At 41.5% G+C, this 27,180-nt stretch overlaps 1 protein-coding gene across 3 annotated transcripts in view; it reads left to right on the top strand.

Annotated features, from left to right (window-relative positions):
* Positions 1-24,574, top strand: part of LOC119179917 (cytochrome P450 3A24) — a 36,191-nt gene extending 11,617 nt beyond the window's left edge. For 2 of the 3 annotated variants that reach the window (XM_075869388.1, XM_075869390.1), the window contains 9 exons: positions 636-766; positions 2,076-2,190; positions 7,976-8,063; positions 9,860-9,968; positions 12,491-12,579; positions 16,972-17,112; positions 17,751-17,916; positions 24,018-24,121; positions 24,422-24,574. In XM_075869388.1, the coding sequence (XP_075725503.1) occupies positions 636-766; positions 2,076-2,190; positions 7,976-8,063; positions 9,860-9,968; positions 12,491-12,579; positions 16,972-17,112; positions 17,751-17,916; positions 24,018-24,104 (926 nt within the window). In that variant the 3' untranslated portion in view covers positions 24,105-24,121; positions 24,422-24,574. The remainder of the gene's footprint in view (positions 1-635; positions 767-2,075; positions 2,191-7,975; positions 8,064-9,859; positions 9,969-12,490; positions 12,580-16,971; positions 17,113-17,750; positions 17,917-24,017; positions 24,122-24,421) is intronic. The other variant, XM_075869389.1, reaches the window with a different exon arrangement.
* The last annotated feature ends 2,606 nt before the right edge of the window (positions 24,575-27,180 follow it).

The following is a 27,180-nucleotide window of genomic DNA, read 5'->3' as shown; positions in this document are numbered from 1 at the left end:
CAGCAGTGTTTGTTTTGATCTTTCATTGTTTTGGTCACTTGTTTGAGATGGTCGTAAACCATGGACAGCTAGCCCAGTTGTATATGTTTCTGCACTCCTTTCTATTCGTTGTTTAGAAACAATTTGCAGATTGCACTCAATTACGGTACTAAGTCTGAATATACTGGCTTACTTCGAATTCGCTGGCTTTGTTCCCAGTTCGAGTCGGCTCTTTTACATTGTTCCCAGGTTGAATGCAGTTCGAAGGGATTACAATAAAATAACGCCCATTTGCTTGGATTTAGTGGGATCATGTGAGGAAGCCTAGAGCACTCTCCGCCGTGGTAAGCCCAGAATAAAATTCCTCACTCTTTGATGTAGAGAAAGACATCTAAACACTGTGCAGAAGAGTGCTTGTTTCCTGACAAGAAAGAACAGTCAGCTTGTTGAAGTTTGGCTAAGTTTAAACGCTCCCCCTTTTTAAGAACGCTATCAACTGATTCAGCACCCTACCATCCTATCTACCTTATGCTTCGCTTTGACATTGCAGATGTAGGGTACAAGCACTTTGAGTGTCTCTCTGAAAGGTTGATTCAATAATCTTGTTTATCACTGCTGTAGTCTGTGATTTTTTTTGTACTTTTTCATTCTTACAGATTGTTTTCCAGAATTTTACTACCTCTGGACATTCTTGTTTTCTCGTGGCAAACACTCCGTGATGACGCCGACGGACTACATTAAAAACAACCTGGCTTCACTCATTGAAGAAAGGAGAGCAAACAAGCAAGTGTGTTCATTCGGCTTTTTTTTTATATACATTGTGTCTGTAGACTGAAGTTCTTTTATCAGTTAGTAAATCGTCATTACAAAACTAACACATGACATGTCTTGATTCGAACTACAGATTACGTAACTAGAATGCGACATTCACATAGAATCAAAGCTTTAAGGCAAAGAGTCAATTCATTTAAATATTCTTTCTTTCCTCGCACAATCAACAAATGTAATAATCTGTCTAAGGAGGCTTTAATCCAAACGTCTTTGGTATTAATCGAAGAGCATTCGATTTGAAGTATTTTTTGACCTGTTCTGACTGCATTGCCACAGCCTTGTCGCTATTTTTTGCCCAAATGTACGTTTTTTTCATGTTTTTGTACCACTCTGCTATGGTCTAACTTATACCACATTGTTTATAAATAAATAAGTAAAGAGAAATAATTTAGTATATATTTTCTTTGCTTTTTCTTGTTTAGGTTGGTTGCACTTTCGTTTCTTGGGATCATAAGCAAAGTATTTTTGGAAACATTTTACAGCTTTAATGACCAAAAGTGCTTTTATATTGGTATCGCAGCCAGTTTCAATTATGATGGGGACCAAGCTTAATTGAGCTTGTACGGCATTGACTGCAGGAACACGGTAATCTTCAATTGTTACCTAGCCCAACATAATTCACGCATTGAAGTTTCGTTCTTTCTAACACGTACTAACTAATGTGTGTACCCCTGAGCTCTGGAAATTGTTGAAAAGAAGGAGTACCTGCTGAGAAAAAATAGTTCACAAAAATGTTTTATAAAAAAACAAGTGGGCTTTAAATTTCAAATAGTATCTAAATTGGGACACATTTGGTGGACATGCGCTTGTAGACATGACACCGCCCAGTTCTGAGAGTTCGCTCAGAACCAGTTGCGCACATTAGGGCATCTTTTTGTCACATTTTATAAAACGTAGGTGTTCATCTATCATGCCTTTCATTGCCTTTGCAATGTGTGTGGTGTCAGCATTGCATAACATTCTTTGCAGAAAAGGGGAAAACACTAGTTTGTACGTAGATTTCATGGTAGCATTAAAAAACACGGACAGAGGAAGGACAGAATGCCACAAATCTGTAGGTTGGTCCTTGTGGTGTCTCGTTCTTTCCCTCTCCGTAATCTTTCACACTGCAATGAATCCTGTCAAGCAAGCCGAATGACGATTATCGATTGTGAGACGAAAGAACTCCCCGAAGTGTGTGAACATTCTCTGAAGTCATTGTGTAATCGTGCACTTCTGATTTGAATGTGCCAAGTGGGACATGCAGAGTCTTTCGTACGACACAGGCAGAACGCGAGGACCTGTTGCAGCTGATGTTGAATGCTGAAGAAGAGGCCGACTCCCTGATTGATGTGCAGCAGCTCACCGTGGGGCACGAGGAAGAGGAGGTTGCTTGTGCATGTGAGTCTGATAATATAAGACTCAGCTGCTCACAGGAGCCTTAACTACGGATCACAAACTGTTTCTAACTAGTACATAGAATATAGCCAACCCGGTATGTAGGTTGGCTAAATGTGTAGCCAGTATGTGTGCTGAGTCGAGCTATCCGCTTCAAGTAAAAGTCAGCACTGGTATGTAAAAAAAAAGGAAAAAAGGAAGTGCACGAGTCTCTTATGAATAATATAACAATAATTGTTAAGGTTTACGACCCTGAAACTATGATATAATTATGAGAGACGCGCGCCCCCTAAGAAGCTGCTCAAACTTGATAGAACTTGAAACGTAAACAGGGGCCTCAATTTGCGCTCCATAAAGATGTGCTTCATTTAGCAATCATCAGTGAAACACACCTATTAAGTCTGGTATAGTATGCTATAATGTGCTAGTCACTGTTCATTGAATTTTACTGCCTGTTGCCTGTAATATTGTTCACCGAAATTTATGGAGCTTCAATAATTTGACATTCACGGTACCGGGAAATGTGTATATGAACCAGAGTAATGGCTAGATATAGCTTATTGAACACATAGCACTTGGTAACTTTATGTGCTTTCGTGGACTCCCTGTGCATTCTTCGCATGCGACTACATGAAGGACAAGCGAAAAGCTTTCGGAATATTATGGGGGAGAGAGGGAGTAAGGGAGAGTGCATCTGTTCAACGGTCAGAGGCTGATTTAAGCTTTTAAAAAAAAAAAAGCCAGGCCTGCGCGGAGCGCACAGCACAGTCACAGTGAATGCTAGAAGATCGGCTTTTCAGAGCCTTTTCTAAACACTCTTTGGGATGCTACAAGCACACTGCTGGGTACTCACTACACCATGAATAGTCATCAATATTGTGAGTAGGCCGCCATTCACTATGCTATCCTTCGTCATTCTTTGGAGAAACGTGGCATCTGCTACACACTTGTTGGAAAGTTTGTTCATTTTTTTTTCATGCAGTGGCTGGCGATGATAAATATTCCGGAAGTAGTATATTTACCATAAATAGTTAGCACAGTTGGAAGTGTGAGGTACCTATTAAGGAGGTATTTCAGGTTTTGTTCCTGATTTATCCAATCTATTAACTACCGTAATTATTCAAATCTAGGCAGATAGTTTTTTTTTTTTCAAATATCTTTGCATCAAACACTAAGGTCAGCTTAGATTAGGGAATTTCAAAAAAAACATGTCATTTTTTATTGAGAAAAGCTATGCACAGCTAGTGCCACCTGGACGTCATTATAGCCGTTAGAAGCCAAGCTAATACCTGGCTCAAGTACACACGTGAAGCCACCATTTTGATAACTGCGGTAAAGTGCAATTTTGACTAGCGTTAAGGCGAGTGCTTGTCATGATGAGTCGTGCTTCGAGTGTTCTGTGTGTGGTGTAGCTCAATGACGCCAAACAGGTGGTGTCATTATAGTGCTGCTTATAAAAGGAACGTTTTCCTGGCTACTGAGTCATCGTCCAACGTTCAATCTGGGCGGGACTTTGGAGTGGAGCTTCGCTGGAGGGACTGCAGCGTGGCACAACAACCCGGGAACTTTGATCGAACACTCTTTTAAGTAGTGCGGAATATCCAATGCCCTTGATGGCATTGAGAATTGTGCACTGTTTCAAGACAGCGACAAAGATGTCACCAACGAGGGAAGCAGTGACGACAACTTGGAATGAGTGCGGGATCGGCAAGCCCTTATGATGCAACTAGAAGCAACGCAAAAAAAATGACAAAGAAATACATGCAACAGGACTTGTGGCTGTATGTTTCTGAAGTTATTTGTTTCATGAAGGAACTGCTTTGTTCCATCTTCATGTTCAATAACATTTTATATTTGTGAATGCTGTCTTTGCTGTTTCATTCGACCAACATTCGAGGCAAGTATTTTTTTCTTCTTCTTGGGCTTCGGATTTTTAGGGGTCGGGTTAGAATCGGGGTCGGCCGAAATTCAAGTAAATACAATATGTGGCATTCAGCATTTTAGTTATAGATGTTACCCCAAAATAGTAGGCCTCAAAACAGAATATGGAATCTGTTTCTAATGATCGTGAATGTTCATGTGGAGGAGAATTGATGAACTACGTTCAACAAGATGAAAAATGTTTTTTTGGTTGGTGAGAAATACTCCTTGTTTGCGGTTTCCCGTTACTCAGCCTTTTGGTATCTCTTTATGAAAAAGCTACTATAAGAATATTAGATTTAGCAGTTCGGTAAATAAGTATGTAAAATATGTATTGTTGAATTTCTGTAGCTCTGTCACAAGGCTATTTTGAGATTGAAACCTCCAAAGTTGACATAAAGATGTTTCCTGGGCCAATTTATAGGTTTTTCTTCTTTCATAAAAACATCTACAGTATGCATAAAAACTAAATATAGCTGTACAGAATCAGAAACATGCATATATTAAGTTAATAAAATTCAAGCTACTTAGCTTGTTGTATGCTACATAATTCATAATCAAACTTGGTCAAAACATACAGCTCCATTCCACCTCTTGGTTGTTATTGATTCTCTGAGCTCTAAAAATATTTCTGGCTGCAAAACAAATTATGGATCTCTTCTTTCCACTCATCAGGCAATATTTAGAATTTGTGATAAATTCAAGTAATGAACCAGCCTTTCTTTGACCTTACGTGCCATTACCCATTTGTATGTTTGTGTGTGCTGTTGAGTAAACTTTCTAATAAAGAAAATGTTACATACGCAGCACATTTTTAAAAAGTTTATATGTAGCTGCATCTGAAGCCATCTAGGCTACAATAGACACACTCTTATGAAATTGTAGTTTCATTTGTTATTCAATTTTTGTTGTACTGTGACTGACGAGACGAGGACAATACAGGGACTTCAGGACAGGTGGTACAGAACACCACATTTTCTGTAGCGCATTCCATCGCTCTTCTAAGAATTTCATTTGAGAAAAGATCCGACTGAAATTTCACTTGTAATTTGTAAAGTGTAATGTACTGGTCTGTGTTCGTAGTGCTCCTTATTTTCTACTTACAGACATGGCTTCCCATAATTCTATTCAGTCTATCCATCACTGAAAGTCTATCCCATCATTGAAAGTATCAATGATGGGATAGACTTTGCAGACCTTTCCAGGCTGCTTGACTACTTTTTAAGAATCTTGGGTGCTGGTAAACACTTTGTGCATGGGCAGAACTTCATGTTACTGCTTGGCAGTGCCATAATATTTATGAAAACTTGCCTTTGATGTCATTTTTGTAGAGTAGATTTCGCACTTTGAAGGATCTACACGTTTACGTAGATTGTTAATTAAGGAAAAATGAGGATAGCAACTAACTACTTTACTTCCTTAGGGACATATTTTGTAAATATTTTCGTTGCATTAGATCATGTAATTATAGAGCTCGACTGTGGATCCAAAGTTTGTGTAATCAAATATCGGCTGTTTCAATAGAGGATGATAAAATGCTTGAGGCTTGCATACTTGGATTTAGGTTCCCACCAAAGAACGTCAGGTGAAGGACATTTCAGGAACCCTCCACTGCGGTGCTCCTCAATCTTATTGTGGTTTTGGGATATTTACCCTTTGAATGTTTTTGCTGTACATGTGTGGAGACTGTTTTCTGTCATAGTGTCTGCCGTGCGGGTACGCTTACGATCCTCCACTAGAAATTTTGCACCGTAATGATGATGCGTGCTCACTGGGAAGTGCTGCTACCTCTGAGGACTTGCAAGAAGCATCGGAAATGATTGCGCTGCCTTCGTGCAAAGACAAACGAAACTGATTTCTAGTGTCAGCGTGTCACGCGGTGTGCGATAACGCCAATGGGCAATGCCCTTTAGTAGTTTTGGTTTCGCCACTTGGTCTCAATGAACGCACATGAAACTTGATTTTGATCTTTATCAGAACTGACTTGCCGGGATGGTGAAAGTTCGTTTACATCTTTATTGGTGGTGCTTTTAACTTGTTTATCACTGACACTCACGAGCTATCCCCATTTTATTGTGATAGCAATTATATTTAGTCTGAGCTGGTTTTTGCCGCCGCCACCATCATGCACCGTAAATGTATACGTATCTATATATATGAAAACTCAAGAAAGAAAAATAGTCGCCCGTGCTCGGCACCCAGCTCGTCGCGATGCGCCAACACGTGATTATCTCCCACGTGTACTTTGCCTCGTGGATAAAGGCAGGGGGGTGGGGGGGTTAGGTGCCAGTGTGCCCGCACTTATCCTTTGGTGGAGAGAATCGTGTGCCTTGGCCTTTCACCAGAAAGATTGTTTTTAGTTGCCGGGCGCACAAAGATCACTTCGCTTGCTGCAGGCCCCGTTTGCGAAAAGAGCGTGCTTTTCAAACAAAGTGAAGCAACAACTGGCACACTCATTAGTTTGCACTGATATCTGTACCTGTGGTTACTTTTTGTGCGTCATTTTTTATTAAACAGCGCGTTAAGTGTCGAGCTGTAAACATTGTTAGCTGTTGTCCTGTGTGTGTTGTTTTCGTGCATCATTTGTGCGTGAGCAGCGCGCTGCACATTTCAATCTGCTAGCCGTTCTCAGCATTACATTCTAAGTTGTTGCTATCGCATTCATTGCTTTGTACTTGTGGCAAAACTGTGACTTTTTTTCTTCATTACCGAGTTTATGTGACCCAAGGCAGCCACATGCAGAGGAGATGCTGTATGTTTACCAGCATGACTTGTTGCTCCAAGAAAAGAACGGAGACGTGTGTTATGTGCACAGACGTAAGCCAGTGTTTCAAGGAGTACTATGCTTTGATCGTTTTGCAGTTTTTAGTAATGCTTACATTGAAGAACTCTTCCCGATTATTTTGCAATTTTTTCACGCCTTTACACATTTCATACATTCGAAAATGCCAATAAAAGTAATTTGATCATTCGAGAAATTTTTTGCATAAAAATTTGACACTCAAAGACTCAAGCCCTCAAATTAATAAACTAAAGTTGATTCTCATTGGATTTAAGTGCAGCAGCCAGCTGCACACATAGAACATACTTGTTATTCAAATAACGGAAAATATTGCGGTTGTCAAGAGTAGCTCTCAAGCATTCGTTTTTAGGGACGAAGTACCTTAAGACTCCACAATATCCCTCCGTCTTTCAACCGTCGTTCCGCATCTAAAGCAGATGTAGTGCAGGTGCATGTAAACAAACCGAAGCATCTGTAAACAATAAAAAAGTTAGTGGAAGGCTCTTAACCAGAACAAACAAAATGAAAGGCCACAACACCATAAAAACATCTACATTTAACCACTCATCAATTAAAGTATATAACAGAACAAAAAGTTAAAAAGAACTAAACAAAAAGACTCTCAATCAAAACGAAATGGAATGCCACAACACCATAAAAGTAGCACAAGTGGCACTATTAACAACAAGGTACCCCAGAGCTGAAGGTGCAGCAAGCGGTGGTTGAACACCCATCATCGTGGCTGACTACTGTCTTTTCTCTCATAGCAGAGTATTAAGTACTCTATATCATAAAACACTTATTCTAAACACACAAATGCCAGAAGTGTTGTCTACTGGAAGTGGAGACTCTTTTACATGCACGAGTGGGCAGTGTCTCTGGTGGTTTATAGTAACACTGAACAATCACCAGTGCCTCACCCACTCATCACAATTCACTTCGTGGAGATGCGTGGATTTTACTTTTAGCTACGCAATTCAGAACAGTAATTGCATTGTACTGAAATAAAATCGGAACCAAAATTAGGTAGCGTATGTGGTATATGGCAAATGCCTGCACATTGTCTTGTATACTGGTGTTTTCCAGCCCTTGAAAGTGTTCCAGTCATCCGCAAGCGGCGGTTTATGACCACAACAGAGATTCAATCCAATGCAGTCATGTTCCTTGTTGCTGGGTGAGTGCGGTGAACTTTATTTTTTTATGTGAACACTTACGATCACAATACCCAGATGCTATCCTCATGAAGACTTGGAGTTTCTCACTAACAAAATGCACTATCATTGCCGTCGTGACAGTTTTAGTATCATTTAGGATTTAATAATGCTGTGAATAACTTTCGTTTCAGTTCTGTGTCAGTGCAGTCTCCTTTCCTGTATCTGAAACTCTGATGCTTATGCTGTATTTTCTCTTAGTTTTATTTGTTTTCAATGGATAAATGAGTTCAAACATTTGCTTAGTTGAACCGTGCTGTTTCGTGAAATAAATTATGCTTGATGTGCAAGGGTTGTCGAAGCCTTTGCTGTCACTGCATAATGAGGAGTGAAATACTACTATTACGAGAACTCGTTTCATGTTTGCATTAAGTGTTGTACTTTCTCACGTTGCCATGAAGAACAGGCGAGTGCGGTAATATTCCATAAGCACATGTCTAGGCCAGTAAAGTTGATAGTTGAGCAAGTTGGTCACAATTGATGAGTTGGTGGTGCTGCTTTACATGCAAAAATGAACTTGTCTGGGTCATAGCGTAGTGAACATGTGGTACATAACAAACACTTGTAGTAACAGTATTGGAACTGAACAATATTTTTTGTGACCTGTACTATAAGGGACACGCTGCTCGCATGCATTAAGTACGTATTTTGTAGCATATTCATCTCATTCATGTCAAATGCTTCTCTGAAGATATCATTCGTGCCTCGAGTGTGTGGCTGCTAGTTCCATGGAGCATTTGTTTTTAAAATACAGGTTGTTTTTGCCGAATGTTCCAACTGTTCGGACAAAGTGGATGCCTGAATTTATATAAGAGCCTGTATTCACAAAGCCTCAGTGAGTGCACACCCAGGCATCGTGCAGGATGTGCAAGTGGTCGGCAAGATACGATGCAGTTACCATAGAATGGTACAGTCTCGAATTCGCCTAGACTTGAGGAAGGAACGACAGAAACTGATACGCAAGAAGCCACTCAATGAGCTAGCACTTAGAGGGGAAGTACAGGAATTCTGAGTCTCGCTTCAGAACAAGTACTTGGCTCTTAGTGAGGAAAGCAACCTTAGCGTCGATACAATGAATGATAATGTGACGAGTATCATTACGGAGTGTGCAGTGAAAGTTGGAGGCAGGGTAGTTAGACAGGACACTGGCAAGCTTTCCCAGGAAACGAAGAATCTCATTAAAAAGCATCAAATCATGAAAGTCTCAAGTACAACAGACAAAATAGAACTGGCAGAGCTTTCGAAGTTAATTAACAGGCGTAAGGTATCTGATGTAAGAAAGTATAACATAGAGAGGAATGAACACGCTCTGAAAAACGCAGGAAGCGTCAAAGCAGTGAAGAGGAAACTTGGGATAGGCAAAAATCGGATGTATGCACTAAGGGACAAAAAAGGCAAAATAACTACCAATATGGATAGGATAGTTAAAATAGCGGAGGAGTTTTACAGAGATCTGTACAGTAGCCGGGACAACCACAACTTTAATACTATAAAAACTAGTAGTAACCCAGATGACACCCTACCAGTAATGATAGAAGTCATAAAAGCTTCGGGGAGCATGCAAACAGGCAAAGCTGCTGGTAAGGATCAGGTAACATCAGATCTGCAGAAAGATGGAGGACAGATTGTGTTAGAAAAACTAGCCACCCTATTTACGAGGTCTTTTTCTTTTTTTAGTAAATCATTCACAAGTTTTTAATTTAGTTGCTTCACACCCAACCCTCTGAGCATGTGGCATTGTGCTTTAACATCGGCTCAGGTTCGAAACAACTGGCACTACCTTGTCGTTCACGTCGTACCTGCTAGCTAAGCACCCGGACATCCAAGAGAGAACGAGGAAAGAAATAATGTCAGTCATCAAAGATGAGGTAAGGGGCAGCTTCATGCGGTTCTCTTCGAACATCATCTGCCATTAACTTATCTCGCTCAGTAACCCTTTCAGACGCTACCTATGAAGAACTGTTTGTAGATGTGTCAAATCACTACAACATTACTGCAAGGCACTCAATATGCTATTGCGACAAGAATAATGAGATAATTTCCGATTTAGAGGTGTAATAACAACTCATATTAATTGAATTTTAGTTGATTATCTTTTTACCCTAAAGTCATAGATGCTTGCTTTTCACATAAATAAAATAAGCTCTCACGCAACGATTGTAGTGAAAATGTATTTTCTGTTATGTTCATTCTGAGCCCAGAAAAATTCTTCTTTTTACATTGCTCGAAGGAAGGGGCACGTCACACAACTCGTCAAACGGGGTAGTTCCTCCAGAAAAGTGACCATATGGATTAGCGCACTGCAAAACGAGGTTAGATAAAAACTAATTATTATGCAGGAGGTTCAATTCATCCAAAGTATGTAATATCTTGCTCTTTCCTAGCATCTACGTTACGCTAATAGTGAAGACGAGTGATGTACACAATTGTGTACATAATGTTTCAATGGGCTCAGTCAGCTTGTGCATATAAACAGAACCTTAATCTGGGTTTTCTGAAAGTTAAAAAAAAAATAAAATATATTATTGCAGCTTCGTACTAGTGATGCCAAGTCTGGAGGAAGAGCACAGCTGTGTGGCCTTGCTCCTCTTTATTTTTGTCTTTCTTTCATCTCTCCCCTGCTTTTTCTCTCGGTTTCTTGTGTCTGTTTTTGTACCCGTTGCTTTATATTTAATTTTTCCTCTCTCGCTTCGTTTTTCTCTTTCCTTTTCTCTTCGTTTCTCTTTTTTTTCTCGTCTTGCTCTCTGTCTTTTTTTATCATTTTCTTGTAGCTTTCTTTTTGTCTTTTCTAACTTTTTATATCACTGTTCTCGCATTATTTTCCTCATTTTCTTGCTTTCTTCATCACTTTCCTTCTCTCTTTATTTTGTGTTTCACGTGCTCCCCTTCACCCTAGGCGAGGTTTCGTTTCACACTCGCACCTGCTGTATTCGGTAGTGAGGCTGGCCCGATTCCTGTGACGCAGGCTCACCTGTGGTTTTTTGCATGCACCAGTTTTAATAGCCAGCACGAATAGCTCCTCTGTGAAAAAAAAAAGTTTTACGATCCATGGGTCCAACCCTTGTTTTGCACATGCCTAATAATTAATACAGGTGCCTTTGTGGTGCCGCCATTTAGATTCAATGTAGCTGCTCTATGAGGAAGTCTGAAATTCAAAGCAATGATGCACCTCGCCATCAAAACTTTCTGGACATTGTGTGCTTGAAACAGCAATAGTCGAAGCCACCACTGCGGCACTGCTAGTTATATTGCAGTTTCAAACGAGCACCTTTATGGCCGCAGTAATAGTTTTCAGAAATCCGTGCCACCACATTGGGAGGTTTCATGCGGTCAGGCATGTACACAGTACCGCAGTGAAGCATACCAAGAATGGAAAGGGACCACCATCATGGGACTTAACTTGTTCTTTAATTTTACATGTGCCTGCTAGCTGTGTCCGGTCTGGCAGGTTTTGTGAGCTACCATAGAAAGTCATGTGAGGGCCATATGTTAAAAAAAAAATCTGAGTTGGATTTTTGTGTGTGCTGTGCATGCACGAATATTTGACATTTTTATTTCGTTGTATGATGCTCGCACTTAAACTCTGTTGTCAAAATTGGAATCATCTCTTTTTCTGTAATTTTGCACAGAACTGGGTGCAGAGCACCGCATCATTGGTGCTGTACACCTATGGCGCAAGCAAGGCGTGACATTTAAAATCCATAATTGAAAGGAGATTGTAGAAGAATTTCAATAATAATGTCCAGCGAAGTTGATTTCGGGCAGGCCTCAGCCCCAAATCAACTGCCAAGGGCTCATGGCCCTTGGCATCGGCCATGAGTCCTTGGTTTCGGGCGGCTTCCTCAGTTCGCTGAACGGCCCACAGTTCTTTGAATGGGGAGCTGTGCAGAGCCTCCTCCCAGCACCCCTGCGGTTTGAGACTGCCTCTTCGCGGTTTTTGTTCTGTCGTCTAAACTTGAGCAATCCCATAGTATGTGGGCAGTGTTGCCTTGTCATCACAGACCTTGCATTTTTCTGTGAAATACAGATCAGGGTATACGCTAGAAACTGTAAGTATCAAGCCTTTGAGATCTGTGTATTTGGCCTAGAGCTGCTGTGCATAAAGTTCAGTCATGTTCAGGTTCCCCACCTGAACGTGACTATCATCATCATCAAATCTGCACCATGTTTTCCTTGGCGTGATCCTGTGTGCGTTATTTCTTGTTTTCGCATTTCTGAGTTGTTGGGCAAGTGTGGTACTTATGTTTACTTCTTTAACAGCTTTCCCACTTCACTTTCCCAGCTGTTGCCTGAAATCACTGTGCTTATATCACTGCTTGGAGCTTTTTGAACATACAGCATACTTGTCTACATGTAGGCATGTACTTTTACTTTTCTACATTTCTCACAGAATGGCTTAACATATGACAGTTTAACCAAAATGCGCTATTTGGACCAAGTTATCTCAGAAGCTCTTCGCTACTACCCAGTTGTGGTTGGGTAAGTGTCATTCCTTGTAGACAGTTAAAAAAGAACACTTTTGAAACATTGCTGTATGTTATAAAATACATTTCTGCATAGCCATCTTTGTCGCGTGGGCTACTAGAAGGATTGAGCCGTTTAAGAAAATATTCTTCCAGACCTGGCTTTGGCAACATTTCTAGTGTTGAATAAGCTACCTAGCTTTGACAGAAACATAGAGCTTCTATTCAAACACTTTCATTATGAGAAAACGAACTGGAGTGAAGAACTTTTTTGCTGGCTGATCTGAATCAAACCTATGACTTCACTCGCTCCCGTTATTGGTACTATTCCAACTATGCTATGTGGCCATCAATACGTGCATATGTTCGAGTGGCCCTTTTTTTTACTATGTGAAACAAATCCCCTTCCAGAGAGCCAATTCCTAACAATACCGAAGTACAATGTTGAGTACATCGTACTTCAGACGGATTGATTCTGAAGACCAACTGATTCAAGATCAATCAATTGGTCTTGCATTGTTGTTTTTCTTTAAGAGAAAGCAACAATGATGTTCAATGACTTAATATTGTCATTTCTGTTGAAAGCTTAGTGCTTCTTTACATTTTTATAGTAAACAATATTTTTTTATTCACGTGAAACGAGTGCACGGCTTCATCACAATTGCACCATGGCACTATGCGGCTGCAGACTTTTGACTTGTGCCTTTATGGGTGCATTTAGTTACTGTGAGTCGAATTCATTAGCATGAAGGGAACCCTGAAGAGATTTGTAGAATGGAGAGAAGAATTTCGCAAATTTTAAAACATGGGAAAATCCAGAAAGGAGGGCTTACTCTGGTTAAGAGAAATGTTAATTTGTGATTCAGCCTGAGTTTACAGCTTTTAGTATTTGCTATTGAAAGAATCAATATAAAGACAATTGTATGTGCAAGGAAGCCAATAAAAGTGCTCGAAACAGTACTATGCAAGGAAATTACCGAGATTCGTATACTTCTCTTCCTAAAGCAACATTAACCTGGTCAGGTTTACTTAGTACACACACTTTATGTGCTTTTTGTAGGACAGTTCACCCTTCAAATAGTGGGTACATAAGCCAAAGTAAGTCTGGCTGTCGAACTTACTATTTAGGTTTTTATTGGGTACAACATGAGAAAAACGGTTCAGTTATTTTTATTGTCATAGTAATTATGTAAAATAATTCATATTATTTGAATTATAGCTGTATAGCTCGTCTGTGCCTGTTTTTCAAGTTTTATCATGGATCACCTCGTACTCCCACCATCAAGCCAGCCCATCGTCATTCAGACCGCATCAATCACAGGAAAGCTGTTTACCCGCCAAGAGCTCACACCACTGCGCACCTTTTTCATCCTTTTTTGTCAAGACCGTACAAGATTGGAATGGCCTTCCTCCTCACGTTGTGCACCACTCCAGTATCATCAACTTCAAATCAGCGATCGAGCATCTACTCCTTTAACCGATTGTAATAGCCCACCCCTCATGTAAAACCCCTTCATTGGGGCCTTTGAGGTACTGTAAATAAATAAATAAATATAAAAATTTTAGGTGCGAAGCGTCCTAGATGCTCGGCTTGTCACATCTCCTGCCATCACAGTTTGTCATCATAAAGTGAACCTTGCATGACGATGTGATTTTATCATGTCATCATGATGACACAAGGTTGACTAAATTTGTGAGGCAATCGCAACGTAACCAAAACGTGGCGAAGCACCGTAAGGCATTGGCTTGTTAGCATCTAATGCCATCACGTCATGCATCATGTAGTCACGGTTCATTATGAGAATGGGTATTCACCACGAAAATTGAGTAAATCCCACTCCTCACGGCAGGTGCTTTAAAAAACACCAGGCCTGCCGGAACGCGCTGAACAGTCACAGAGAAAGCTTGAAGGGTGGTCTTTTAGAGCCTTTTTTAAACACTTTTTTTCTAAACCCACTACACCATAAGTAATCATAATTTTTGAGTAGTAGGCCACCATTCACTATGCTATCCTTCGTCAGTCTTAGGAGAATGGGGGGTATCGGCTACACACTTGCTAGGAATTTAGTGCAGTTTTTTATGCAGTGCCTGATGATGATGAGGAATTATGCCTCATGTGGGTATGCGCCACAGTTGGCAGGTAATCAAGAACAAGTTTTCTAATGGTTTGGAGCATTGGACGACCCACTCGTTATGCAACTCGCATTGTGTGACGCCTGGTTGTTCTTTTGATGTTCTAAAACGCTTTATCACTTATATTAGCGCAGTTCCTTTCCCAACAACGAGCCTGCCTAAGGCCAGTTACGAAACGAGTTTCAAGCACTGGCGTGGCTCAGTGGTAGAATACTTGGCTCGCACGCAGCACACCCGAGTTCGAATCCTTTTCTGTGCTTGGTGTTTTTTTATTTACGGAGTTTTTTTTAAATTTTGTGCGATACTAGTTACGGACAGCGGCGGCGATGGTGGACAACTATGGCGCCGCGCGTGATCGAGGTTCTTATCTCATAACAGTTTTCGTTTTAAAATGAAGAAGGAAACGGGTTACTCAACAAGTCACCAACAATGTTAGTGGAGCTTAAACACTCTTTTCTAGATGTTAGAGAGAACTGAATCCCAGCATGCTCAGATGAAGAAAAAGAATGAAAAGACATTTGTCTTTCGCCTGGCTTCACCTTAGAGGGACTGAAAGACTCTTCCATACATGTTTTGCTCGTCTCAAGTTTTTTTGTGCAATCTCGCAGTTTCACGATTTGAGTCACTTCCAATTGTGGACTAGTTGCTGAGTAAATCACACTGGTTTTCTTTTCTCTCTCTCCTTCTTTCTTTTGGAGGGCATGTGATCAGGTGAAAAAAAAAATCGATGTTGGGCTCATGAATTATTGTAAATAGAACTGCGTTATTCGATGCATTTTTTTGTGAGCAGAATGAGATGCATAAAGAACATGATGGTGGGGCCGGCCGATTTTGTAATAAAGGGACACAGAAGAAAAACAATGGAACAGTTTAGAGTGATGATTTGTGCTATAAAAAAATCTTATTTTCGTTAAACTCACCTTCATTGGCTTATTAATAGCAAGGAAAATCAACGTCAGTTTAATTTCGAATTTCACTCTGAAAGTCTTTGTTTGTGTTGTTACGGATAAAGAAAATTTTCTCCTTGAAGGGGGCGTTGTGGCACAAATCAAGGGTGTTGTTTTTATCGCTTCTTCTCGAACTGTGGAATGCGCTGAAGTCAATGCGCCAAGAACAAAGCTGTTATAATTATATTTCGATGAAGCAACCACGTTTTTTTCGGACTAGGGCGACACATAGCAGCTGTTTTTGTGTTTGGAACTGACGCTTCACCAGGTGAAAGTGAAGACATAGGCTGTGTGTTGTAATTGGTTCTACACGAAGAGTCGCATATAATATTTATACGGTCCCAAACATGCCACACTATTCTATGTTAAAAACAGTGAAAGCACTTCCTCAGATGCAAAATTAATTCTGTTTTTGAATATAGAAGTGTGAAAACGATTGAAAAACGCTATGCTAGGAGCACTGAAATATAACCGCCACAAGGCGAGTCGTCGGGTACGTCTCTGCAAGAGGCGTACGATGATTGGCAATGGCCTTCGATGCCAGTAGGAGAGTGAAATGGAAAAGGGAACATTTCCTGTCATCGTCTGTTGGAGTTTTCAAGTTTGAACACTAGGGGCTTCCATCACCGTGCACCAATATCGATGATTTTTTTTTTCGTTGATATCGGCATTTGGCACTGTGTAAGCTCTAGTGCTGTAGAATTCAGACAAAAAAAGTGTCACAGGACCCTTTTAATTGAGCCACACTGGCTCAACGAAATTTTCAGAGGACAATGTATGTCACATGTGATTTTTACGAACTATGTAGTCTTGAGTAGATGCAATCAAAATTTATGACGATTGGCCATTGGTGCTGAACTCCAACATGGCATCGCCACTCACATTTTATTTTTGTGCCTTTTCCCTCTTACTAAGCATCTTGTCGAAACAACCATGGTGATTTGTGTATTGTGAACGAGTGACTTACTAATACGAATAAATCGTCTTTCTCTTTAATTGTTCATTAGTTCTCATTGATATTGTCTCTAAAAAAAAACTAGCCTAAATTTCAACTTTTTTCCTTCTTTCTCCTTAGTGTCTTTTTAACAATCTGTTGGGCAGATTCTCTTGAAAAGTAAAGAAACGCTCAAGAACATCCGGAAGTTTGGGCTTGAGGAGTCTCAAAAAGTAGCAACATGGCTGCCGCATGGAAAATTGACTGAATAATAGTACTGATAGTATTATTGACAGTGCACAAATTATGAAAAAAAAAAATTTAAAAAGACTGGAGTGTAATACTGAAGTTGGAAACAAGAACATTTTGTTAACATGTACGTCACTTGTAACAGGTTCATTACTAGAAAGTGCGACCAGGAGTACGAGTACAAAGGTATCAAGATTCCCAGTGGGATGTCGATATTGGTGCCGGCTTTTCAGATGCACCATGACCCCAAACTATGGAACGACCCCGAGGCATTCATTCCAGAGAGGTAAGATATTTATCCACATAAGTGAAGAAACACTGCTCATGTTTCATTGACCTAAGAAATCCTTTACGCGTGGAATGTGAATCTAGCCTAGCATTTGGAAGAAAATTTTTTCATTTTTTTTCTCAGTTTTCTGCTGGTAGTCTTCATGCTTTAGCTGAATTAAATTTATTTCTGAGAACAAAGTAGGAACGTGACAAGCACAAAACTCTAGAGACTAAAAACCATCACAGCAGAAAAGGTCAGAAAATGAGAAAATGGCGTCAATCGTGTGAGGGTGTTGGCAAACAAGTGTGCTCTTGTGCTGTCATTTCTGTAACAAAAATTATGGGAGTTAATTCCTTGCATAGCCCAGTATATACGTTCCACTTTCAATATATAGTGACTTTGAGAATGGACCCTTAGGGAAGAACAGAGTCCATTAGTGAGGTGGGGCAACATTGCTAGCTTTTTGAAGTTTGGTGACTGCTTTAAGACAAAATTGTTGTGCTAGTTGGTACAAAACATGTTGTGGTGCAAAACCATGTAGTGTTCAGGTGGTATGAAACTAGATAGTGCGCTGTTTGGCACACAACATATCAGTTGGGACTACATGTATTTTATGCTGTTATGTATTTTCTTTTTTTTTTTTTCATTCGTAGGTTTAGCACTGAGAATAGATTCAAAATAGAACCAATGGCTTACCAGGCATATGGCAATGGGCCTCGCAATTGCGTAGCCATGCGGTTTGCTCAGCTGGTGCTGAAGTTTACCTTAGCAAAGCTGCTCTCAACTTATGAGCTTGTACTGGATCCTAATAAGCACAAGGTAGGCTTTTCCACATCGTCAGCATCTTGCTAGTTACTTAGTGTGTTGGAGTTTCACTGGCTTGGTAGTTTCATTGCTAAGCCGTCTCAGCTTCCGTTTTCAGAATTGTTGATTCATTCATGCAATGACCTACTTGCACCTGTAGAACGCGCGTGCAGGAGGAACCGAGAGCTACAACATCTGGTTAAGAACTGGTTTATTGTTTCCCAAAAACATGAGCAGGCACGTGGGACAATGCAAAAGGGAAAAAGGAGAAACAGGAGGAACAGGAGAGAAGGCACGCGGTGTGAGTTGTCCCCTGTCCTCGCCGCGCCGCCCGACCGGCGGCGCTGGCCAAGCACAAGCTTTTGTTTTGTTTCTTTGTGATGCCGCAGGCGCCGGCACCGGGGCATGTCATAAGAGGATGCGCTACAGAGCTCCCGGGTTACCAAATTGTAGAGCGCGCGTACAGGAGGAACCGAGAGCTACAACAGCTGGTTAGAAACTGGTTTATTGTTTCCCAAAAACGCGAGCAGGCGCGCGGGACGATGCAAAAGGGAAAGAGGAGAAACAGGAGAAAAAACGCATGGTTCGAGTTGTTTGCTGTCTTCGCTGCGGCGCCGGCCAAGCACAAGCTTTTATTTTGTTTCTTTATGATGTTACTGATGCCGGAATCTGGGTGTGACATAAGAGGCTGTACTACACACCATTAAGGTATGACTTATTTGCTGTATTGAAAAAATCACCGCCCAAGCACTCCGTACAAATCATTAACCAGTAAAACCTAGAACGTGTGACCCCCGTGTTCAAAAGTGGGTTCAACCTGATGCTGCACTGAAGCATTTCACAATTAATGTTTCCTCGTTTGTGCTTTTTAATGAGGTCAGACACACGTTTAGCTTGGGATTACCACAGTGTTTGCAATTGAACCCCTTTATAAGAGGCATGGTCCAGGCAGCAGTTGTTGTCTTTTATGCGAGATTTTTCTTATAAAAGGGGCACCTCGTATTCATTTTTTATCAAACTGTATTTTACTGTAGGCACACTGGCGTCTCTTATACTCATCTGTCTCTTATATCAGTGTCTCTTATAAAGAGGTTCGACTGTGTTTCGTTGCCGCACAGATTTGCCTCGACTGCTCACGGTCATGAAGGAGTGTAATGATCGGTTGAACGCATTTTGCAACGTGTTAATCACAGTGGTTGTTGTCGAACCACAGGCGGTCACAGACGTCGTAGCCAAAGCCAATGTGCTGCCGGAGAAACTCCCGTCGAAAGCGGGTGTTCGCCCGGGGGAACGCTCTCTCGCAATCATCACGTTGATGCTGTCATGCCCGCAACGGCGCTTGTTTGGCACGCTTTTGTTGCACGTGTTTGTAATTTCAAGTTAACTAGGCAGAGTGGTTAGCAGGATTCGTCCACCAGTGGCACTTGCATTCCTGTTCACGGTTTAGAATGGCTTGGAAGTTTGCTGGATCATCGGTGCGCAGTTTCTGCCGGCACTCGGCCTCTCGGGCCTTTTTTTGGGCGCAGAGTGAACCATGGGCCAGTCGAATGCGAGCTCTCTTGCGTTTGGCACTCTTCTATAGTTGCTCGTGGCTTACTCATAATCAAAGTCGCAGTATATAAACCGATGCGTGTGTGCTCGGCACTGCTGCTGCGACGGGATGGACGATGTCGCTCACATTGCACAATGCTGAGAACGAGTCAACTGACAGTACAGCCAATGTAGACCACTCGTTACACTGATGCCGAACAGTTTTTCGTTTTTCCTAGACATAGATAACTTTTAAAGACGATAGTCTTTCTTGGGGACTTTCGACGCGAAAATTTTGGCCTGTCTGTACATTTGCCTGTTTGTTCGCGGTAACGATCTCCGATCCCCCCAAAGGCACCAAATCATACTTCAAATGGCCAACCCCATCCGCAGGGCTGACCAATATTGCTCAAGTTTCAGCATTCATACTTGTGCGATTGTCAATTAAAAAGCAATCATTGTGCATATCTGAGGCACCACAAGAACACATCGATGATTTGTATGTGTGCCTTTATACTAGAGAAGGCACACACAAGTAATTCTAAGGACCGTAGCTTTTATCATGCCGTGCTGACAGTGCAATGCGATGCTCAAAAAGGCAAGAGTTTCTAATGCTTTGCTAAGACGACACAACCCGGTGCCAAGGTGGCACCTGCCTTTCGCTTTGTGTTCTACTCCTTGTCGCCTCCGAGACAGGCGCGCATCGTTCTCCGCGGGCGCGCATGCCTTCCTTCGTTTTCGAAGATAACTGCCAGATGGCACTCCTGTATAACGTGCCTCGATCAGCTCGTTAGCCTTCGCTGCACGGATCGAGACTCCCTAACACAACGCTTCCAGAATACAATTCACCGATTTTCTCGCCCAAAACGTCAAGAAAACGTTTTGTTCACTCTCTGTACAAGCAAGACTATTGTCTTTCGATGACATTTGCAGTGAAACATGCACATATGGGGCAAACTTTTCCCGTGTATTTGATTAATTTATAAGACTGGGCTACTGAAGGAGCTGCAAGCCATTTTGAGTTCTTTTTCATCTGTGAGGTGATCACTCATAATGGAGAAACACTGTGCGGCAACGTACTTACCCAATGCACAAGGCGAATTTTTACGCTAAAGAAATGTTGATGTATATTAGATGTCACACATAGTCTTATGGTATGGCACCACTTGAAAAAATGAGTCTTCAGAAAAATAAAATTTACATTTTGCTAAGTTTTTATTGTCCCTGTTTATTGAAGAATATTAGCACAAACAATTTTATGTTTATTTGAATCATTTAAAAGTTACGAGCATCTTTTGAGCGGTTTCTATGTACATATGAAACTGTAACTGAAAGCTTATCATTAAATATTGTGTCTGAACTCAACTACTTATGAATGTTATGTCATGAAATTTTGTCGTAGTATACTTTAAAAAGAAACATCTAATGCCTAATGCTCTCGAAATTGATCAAAAAATTGAGTAAAGGGGAGCTAGACGGAACTATCCAAAATCTTGTTGGTACTGTGATGGAAGTGCAGCTCCAATTCCTTCTAACTGCTCAAAAAAAATAAAAAATAAAATGGTGCTACAGATGCTGATCCAAGCTGATTTTTGGTTTTACTAAATGCTCTGCGCCTGCTCTAAAACAGCACTGAGAAAATAAAAATGAGGAACTTTAACTGTGCGACCTTTTGACAAAACCCAGAGAAACCAAGAACCATTGCAGTACTGTCATCCTAGTATGCAAGTTTGCAGCTTTATTGTTTCTGGTCTTATTTATACAACAATAACTGGCATGCCAAGCACATAGCTCGTTTAGCTTTTTCATTGTTTTACCCACAGGCTCTTCTCGTGAAATGTTAAAATGGTCGATTGCTTTGGTCTCGTACTACTTCTCATCTGCTGCTTTTGGCAACAGTTGTATGTGACTGTGGTCATTTCTATAATGTTGTACTCCACTTTAACAGACATAATATCATTTCTGCCACAACTGTGGGTATATTCAATATACACGTAGTATAGCTTATTGCAGGGTAAATTCTATAACCAACCATATTTTTAATTGTTTGTTTTTTGGAAGTAGGTTGATTGTAGTCTGTAATATAACTCATAATATTTATGAGACACATCAATGATGCTTTGAACTCTAGCTGTTGTGTGGCATATTTTGCCACCTGCTCCTATTGCACCAAACTGCTTCAAACTAGCATTTTTTCTACTCCGGAAAAAAAAAACACAAATGACTGCTCCAAAGCAGTACTTTTACTGCTGCAAAATCTGATAAAAAAGTGAGAGGTTGCTTCCCTCACTACTTGGTACATATGTTTTTTTCTGTGCTCTAAACAAACGTTATCTGGAAACAGGGACTTAACTAATCATGATAAGCATTAGGCATCACAGTTGGCTACCAGGCAAATAAAGCCTTCATTCTGGTCTTTTATTTGGAGTCTGCACATTAATAAACCCTTCAGCACTAAATGGACAAGCAAAGTGTTGTGCACTTCTGCTCACACGAAAGAACAACAGGCACATTGTAAGGAGCACCGAAGTTCTAAGTGTGATGAATTTTAAGACGTGGTGGACATTTTTTTCTAAACATTTCTATTCCAGTCTTTTTCAAAACTTTCCTTTTGAAATCTAGACCTACTGGAAACGTAATAACTGCTCTTGAAATGAATATTTAGGCATAAAATTTGCCTCACTGGTCATTTATGCACTCATGTGTAGAGTGAGACAGGTCAATTCAGAATAGCTTGTGAATTCTAACAGTTCAAGCCCTTTTTGGTTAGCTAATTGTGAGGGATATAATCTTTATCAATATTTTCATAATTCTCTTTAGTTTAGACACGTTGCTGTTAATATGGTTCAGTGCACAAGTTATTGTTTTCTTTAATAACTGCTAGTTACTATTGATTCGTAAAATTAATTTTTCAGTTGTGATTGTTTGCATAATACCCTTATTTTGGCAACTTTTAATACCAAAAAGTGTTCCTCATTGTTTGAAAGGTTTATCATAAATGTGCTACACAACTGAGCTTTACAAGATGAAGATAATGCTCACTCTTAGATGAAAGCTATCTCAATTTTTTCTTCAAAGGGAGTGATCTGCTTAAGGATATTTATGTAAATAGTTTGATATAACCCAGGATTAATTCATGACTGGGGGTAGCCTGTATGCTGCCTTATGTTTATGTTGTCTGAAGTGATACCAATGCAGCCTATTTTCAATTATCTGTTATGGTATGGCTACAATGATGTAACAAAATTATGGCAATTTTTGTCACTGCAGCACATCCCACAACATTTCGCTGTGGCAGTGGCAGATAGCACTACCATTGCATTGCAGTCACAGTGTGTATTTTCTGTGTCTGAGCCCGCTAGGCTGTAACCAGTTCAATCAATCAATCAATCAATCAGTTTATTATCATGTCATAAAAGGATGTTACAGGGAGTAAAATATACAGAAGAGGGTCCCAAAGTACAAGACTGCAACGGGACCCTCGGTGATCATTAGAAATAATAAAAGCACGAGCAGCTGTTAGAATCGTATAAGCAAAAATATGTAAAGCAGAATGAAAACAAAAAAGGCATGAAATCAAAAAACGAATAATACAGCATAAAACAACACAAACAAGATGATAGATCAACTATTTAACAGGTACTCTTTTAATGAGTTTTTAAAAGAAAATAAAGAAACTTTGCATTTTAGCGAAGTTGGCAAATTATTCCATATGGTGATGGTACAGAAGAGTGAAGATGATTTACCATAGTTAGTACGAACCTTAGGAAGTAAAAAGTTATTATTAGCCGCAAACCTGTACGAAAGTGATATCATGAAAACCACTAAGATAATAAGGAGGCATATGGCATAACAAAAGCTTAAGCTGTTCATTTTACAGCGAAAGCTCTTATGACATCACAACTTGGGTCGCACGCATGTGTATGCCGCCGGTGTCCGTAACCACATTGCGCCAATTAAAAAAAAAACACCTAGCATCCATGACACAGTGGGGCTCGAACCTGAGTATGCTGGGTGCTAGCCCAGTATTCTACCACTGAGCTACTGTGGTTTTTTTTTTTTTCTTCAATGAATGAAATTATCACCAGTAAAGTACACACAACATACTTCATCAGAAGTCAGGCAAACACACACAAGTGTCAAGAACGAGAATCCACTCCGGAATGGGGTCAAAAGTCTCAATGACACTGCGCACTTGAGCAGCTGCTTCTTGGAAGACAGATCTCATCAACCGTGGTGGCTCTGTGTGTCTATAAATCATGCGACTTTTCCATACTAAATAAAGTCCCAACAACATAAACAGGTCATAAGGAGTATTATCAGCCAGAGGCTTTCTGAATGGCAGGAACCTAATGCCATGAGCTGTGATTGGAAGTTCTTTGCACACTTCTGTACTGGTGTTCTCTGGCCTACTTGTGATGCTGTCAATTTTCTAATGCACTACGTTTCACCTGTAATGAAAGTCTTCCACTGTTAACTTCACTATATTTTGACAGAGGGCGTGTCCTTAGAAATTTGCCAGGGCTCCTATCTCAATTTGTTATAGTACTTGGAAATTAATTGACAGTGGTCATTTCGAAATACAGGGTGACTTGAAGCTAGGCTCGTCATTCACGTTGGCTTATCCATTGGATGGCGTGTGGCTGAAGCTGCAAGAAGCCCATGAAAGCTAATCAGTGCCAGCCTGTTTGTAAGTATATGGTTTTACCAGTGTCGGAGTATAAGCAGTAAAATAATGAATCTGTATGAATAAGCATATATTGTATTGTGGCCCTAAGGCAAAGGAAACAAAAAGAGGTTTGAAAGCACTGTTGTGTAAAATTTGTACACATGCTTTTGACCCAAAGTGCTTGTTCACAGGTTTTCTTTTTTTGGTTAATTGCACCATAGCTCACCTTGGTATAGTTAAGGAAGTATTATTAATTCCATGGATATCTTTTTAATTATGAAGAAGTAATGCATTTTGTACTGCATTTGTTTTATTTTTCAGATCAGGAAACAGTCAAGATATTACCATGTCACTACATGGGGGCAAGGGGACAACTGAGAACTGCATATTTCCAGTGTTCATATGAATGGCAGTAGTGAAAAAATTTAAAAGCTGCTTGCAAATAATCTAAGTGCAATAAATTTTAATTTCGTAGCCCTGCTTTTATTACTCTATTTTTTTAGTGTGTGTCGAATGGACGTATTGCTAGCAACTGCTGTTCGGCGTTAGCTTTTGGAGTTTGTCAGGCAACTGGGAAAGCATGTAGATCTGTGAACTGCCAGAGAATTTTGTAGTTGTGGGCTTTTGCTTTTCATACAGCCTTTGGAGAGAGATCTGCAGTGTGCAGAACAATCTGGGCTTTCACGGCAAGAGCACGCTTTTGTGCCTGTGCTCTCGCCGGCCTGTTTTTCTTTTTGCTGCCACTTCGTGCTTCCGTGTGCCCAGCCGGCTTAAAGGGGGCCTGAAACACTTTTTCAAGTAACCATGGAATAAACTCATTGAAGAGCTTATTGCTTCATGAATTCAACAGCGTGAAAATTTGAAGAATTGGTCCAGTGCAAGTGGAGTTATAAAGCTTTGTCGCATGCTGCAATTGCATTCTCTCTTCTCTTGTCCTGACAAAAGTGCTGCAGGCTAAGCAAGGAGGGTTGGCAGGCGCAAAGAAAATTCGTCAGGCGTGCCTCTGTGACCTTGAGCACTTTTTTCGTTTTCTTTTTCTTTGAATGCACGACTTTGTCAGTGTGATCGCGCGCACGTGGACAAGTCGCTGCATGTTGCGGCGATCACCAAGGACCAAGCACGTCAAGTTCAAATCAGCCAGTGGCTGATAGATGGGCTTTCTAGAAGTGGTTTTTGAGCATCTTATGTCATTTGTCAAGAGAAGAGAAAGGAATTTTTGCTGACTTTAATAATTTATTGTGATTTCCAGGCTGCATGCTGTGCTATATTATTTGGCTCGCATGTTGTCGGGAGCCTTCATTGTCGATCGGCAGTGTTTTTTGACCATGCTCAAAAAGTGTTGCAGGCTAAACATGGAGACTCGTTGGAAACTCCGGGAGTGTCGAACCTGCCCCACACTTAAGTGCAGCGCCGAGAGGCGGCACAGGAAATAAAAGTTCACATGGGAGCCGAGCCGGAAAAAGAAGAGGAAACCGAACGTATAGCGACGAAATGTACCGCTGCAGCCTGTCGAAGCTTACAAAACTAGCGGTTGCTGCTGAAACAGCTCCACTTCAAGCTCAATCTCTGCCGATTCCCGTACGGTGAATGGATCGCCTCCATCGCCCATGAGAGCGCAGGAAGAGTTTCATTCAGGGCACCCCTTTTTTAACGGTCTCCACAAAGATCGACACGTCGTCCGTCTCCAGCTCCTCCTGGGAGCACCACACGCTGACCTTGTCACTGCAACATCGGACACGACAATCTAACAAAATGGAGAAATCTCACTGCGCTTTGCCGTCCATTCTCCAACTCTCTTGCCCAACCCGGCAACTGATCGTCAATTCAACCTTGGTGCTTGTACCTCCAGCCCCTGCCTCTCCCACAACAGTGGGGAGAGGCAGGGGCTGCACACCAGTGGGAAAAAAGGCAAATTTTCTCACCACGTCTCGTGATACCACCACGGCGTTTCTTTCCAGATTTGCCGCTACCTGGCGCGTCCGCGTGAACTTTCAGCGCAACCTTGTTGCCGTGAATGTGATCCCTGTAGCACACTCTTCTCAACTTCTGGGAGTTCGGAGGATCTGTTCCAACAACGTCAAGTCCAAGCTCCTCGAGGACAGCATCTTTGTGGCGGTAATGGGGTCGACGTGGACTATGACGTCGCTGACATCTCGGCAAACATCACCTCGGCCGTCTCGGTCGAGGTCCTGCGAGCCTCGTTAGGGCGCCTAGCGCAGTGCATTGTGGAGGAGGAGATGTCTATTCACTCTTCTTTGTAAACTTTCATCCCCATCTTTCTGCATGTGTGGCGTGGCCGGTGCACAATCATCACCCTTGACTGAACCATCGTACCAACGGTGGTGTTCCTCTTCAAGTGGCGCAGGCCGGTCTGTCTGCGCCTGTCCCGACCCCTGCAGTGCACCCTTTGTGTCTGGTTCGGCCACGCCATGAGCACCATCTCGCGCGAAAAGTGCTGCCTCCGGTGCAGGGGCAGCCACCCGAATGCATCGTGCCTTTCAGAGTACCCTCGCTGCATTAACTGCAGCTGCAAACATTCAGCGAGTGAACCATGCTGCCCTTCCTGGCAGATTCAGTGCGAGACCGCCGTCATCCTCGCCTCCTCAGATGACCCCATGACGCACCATCAAGTGTTGGAAAGCCAGGACTGCTGTCAACAACGTTGACAAGCGTGGCAGTGCTGCAGAAGTGAAGGGTCGTTCCTTTCGCGATGCTGTCCCCGGTGGTGACCCATCGGCGTTGGCAACCGCCCCTCCCCTCTTACGAGTGGACCTCCTGTCTCTTCGAGCACAACGGCCTCCTCAGAACTTCCTTTGGATATGCTGGCCTTTAAGGCTGACCCGATTAAAGGACGCAGTGATGGCCGCACTAGCTGTGACAATTCGTGCAGTGCTTGTGCTCCTGCAGGTTGGTTCTTCAGTGCCTGGATTGTGTGCCGCGGTTTTCGCTGCGCATGAAGTCATCGTGCCGGGGATTTATACGGCTGGATTATAACATCGAAGCCATCTGGACTCCCACCCGTGAGCTCATCTGAACACTCATTTTTTTCGTTTCTGGGCCCAGGCGAGTGCTTCGGGCAC

Source organism: Rhipicephalus microplus, chromosome 7 (assembly GCF_043290135.1).
Source record: "Rhipicephalus microplus isolate Deutch F79 chromosome 7, USDA_Rmic, whole genome shotgun sequence".
Taxonomy (NCBI): domain Eukaryota; kingdom Metazoa; phylum Arthropoda; class Arachnida; order Ixodida; family Ixodidae; genus Rhipicephalus; species Rhipicephalus microplus.
Note: the sequence above shows the minus strand (reverse complement) of the source record. Positions and strands in the feature narration are given on the sequence as shown.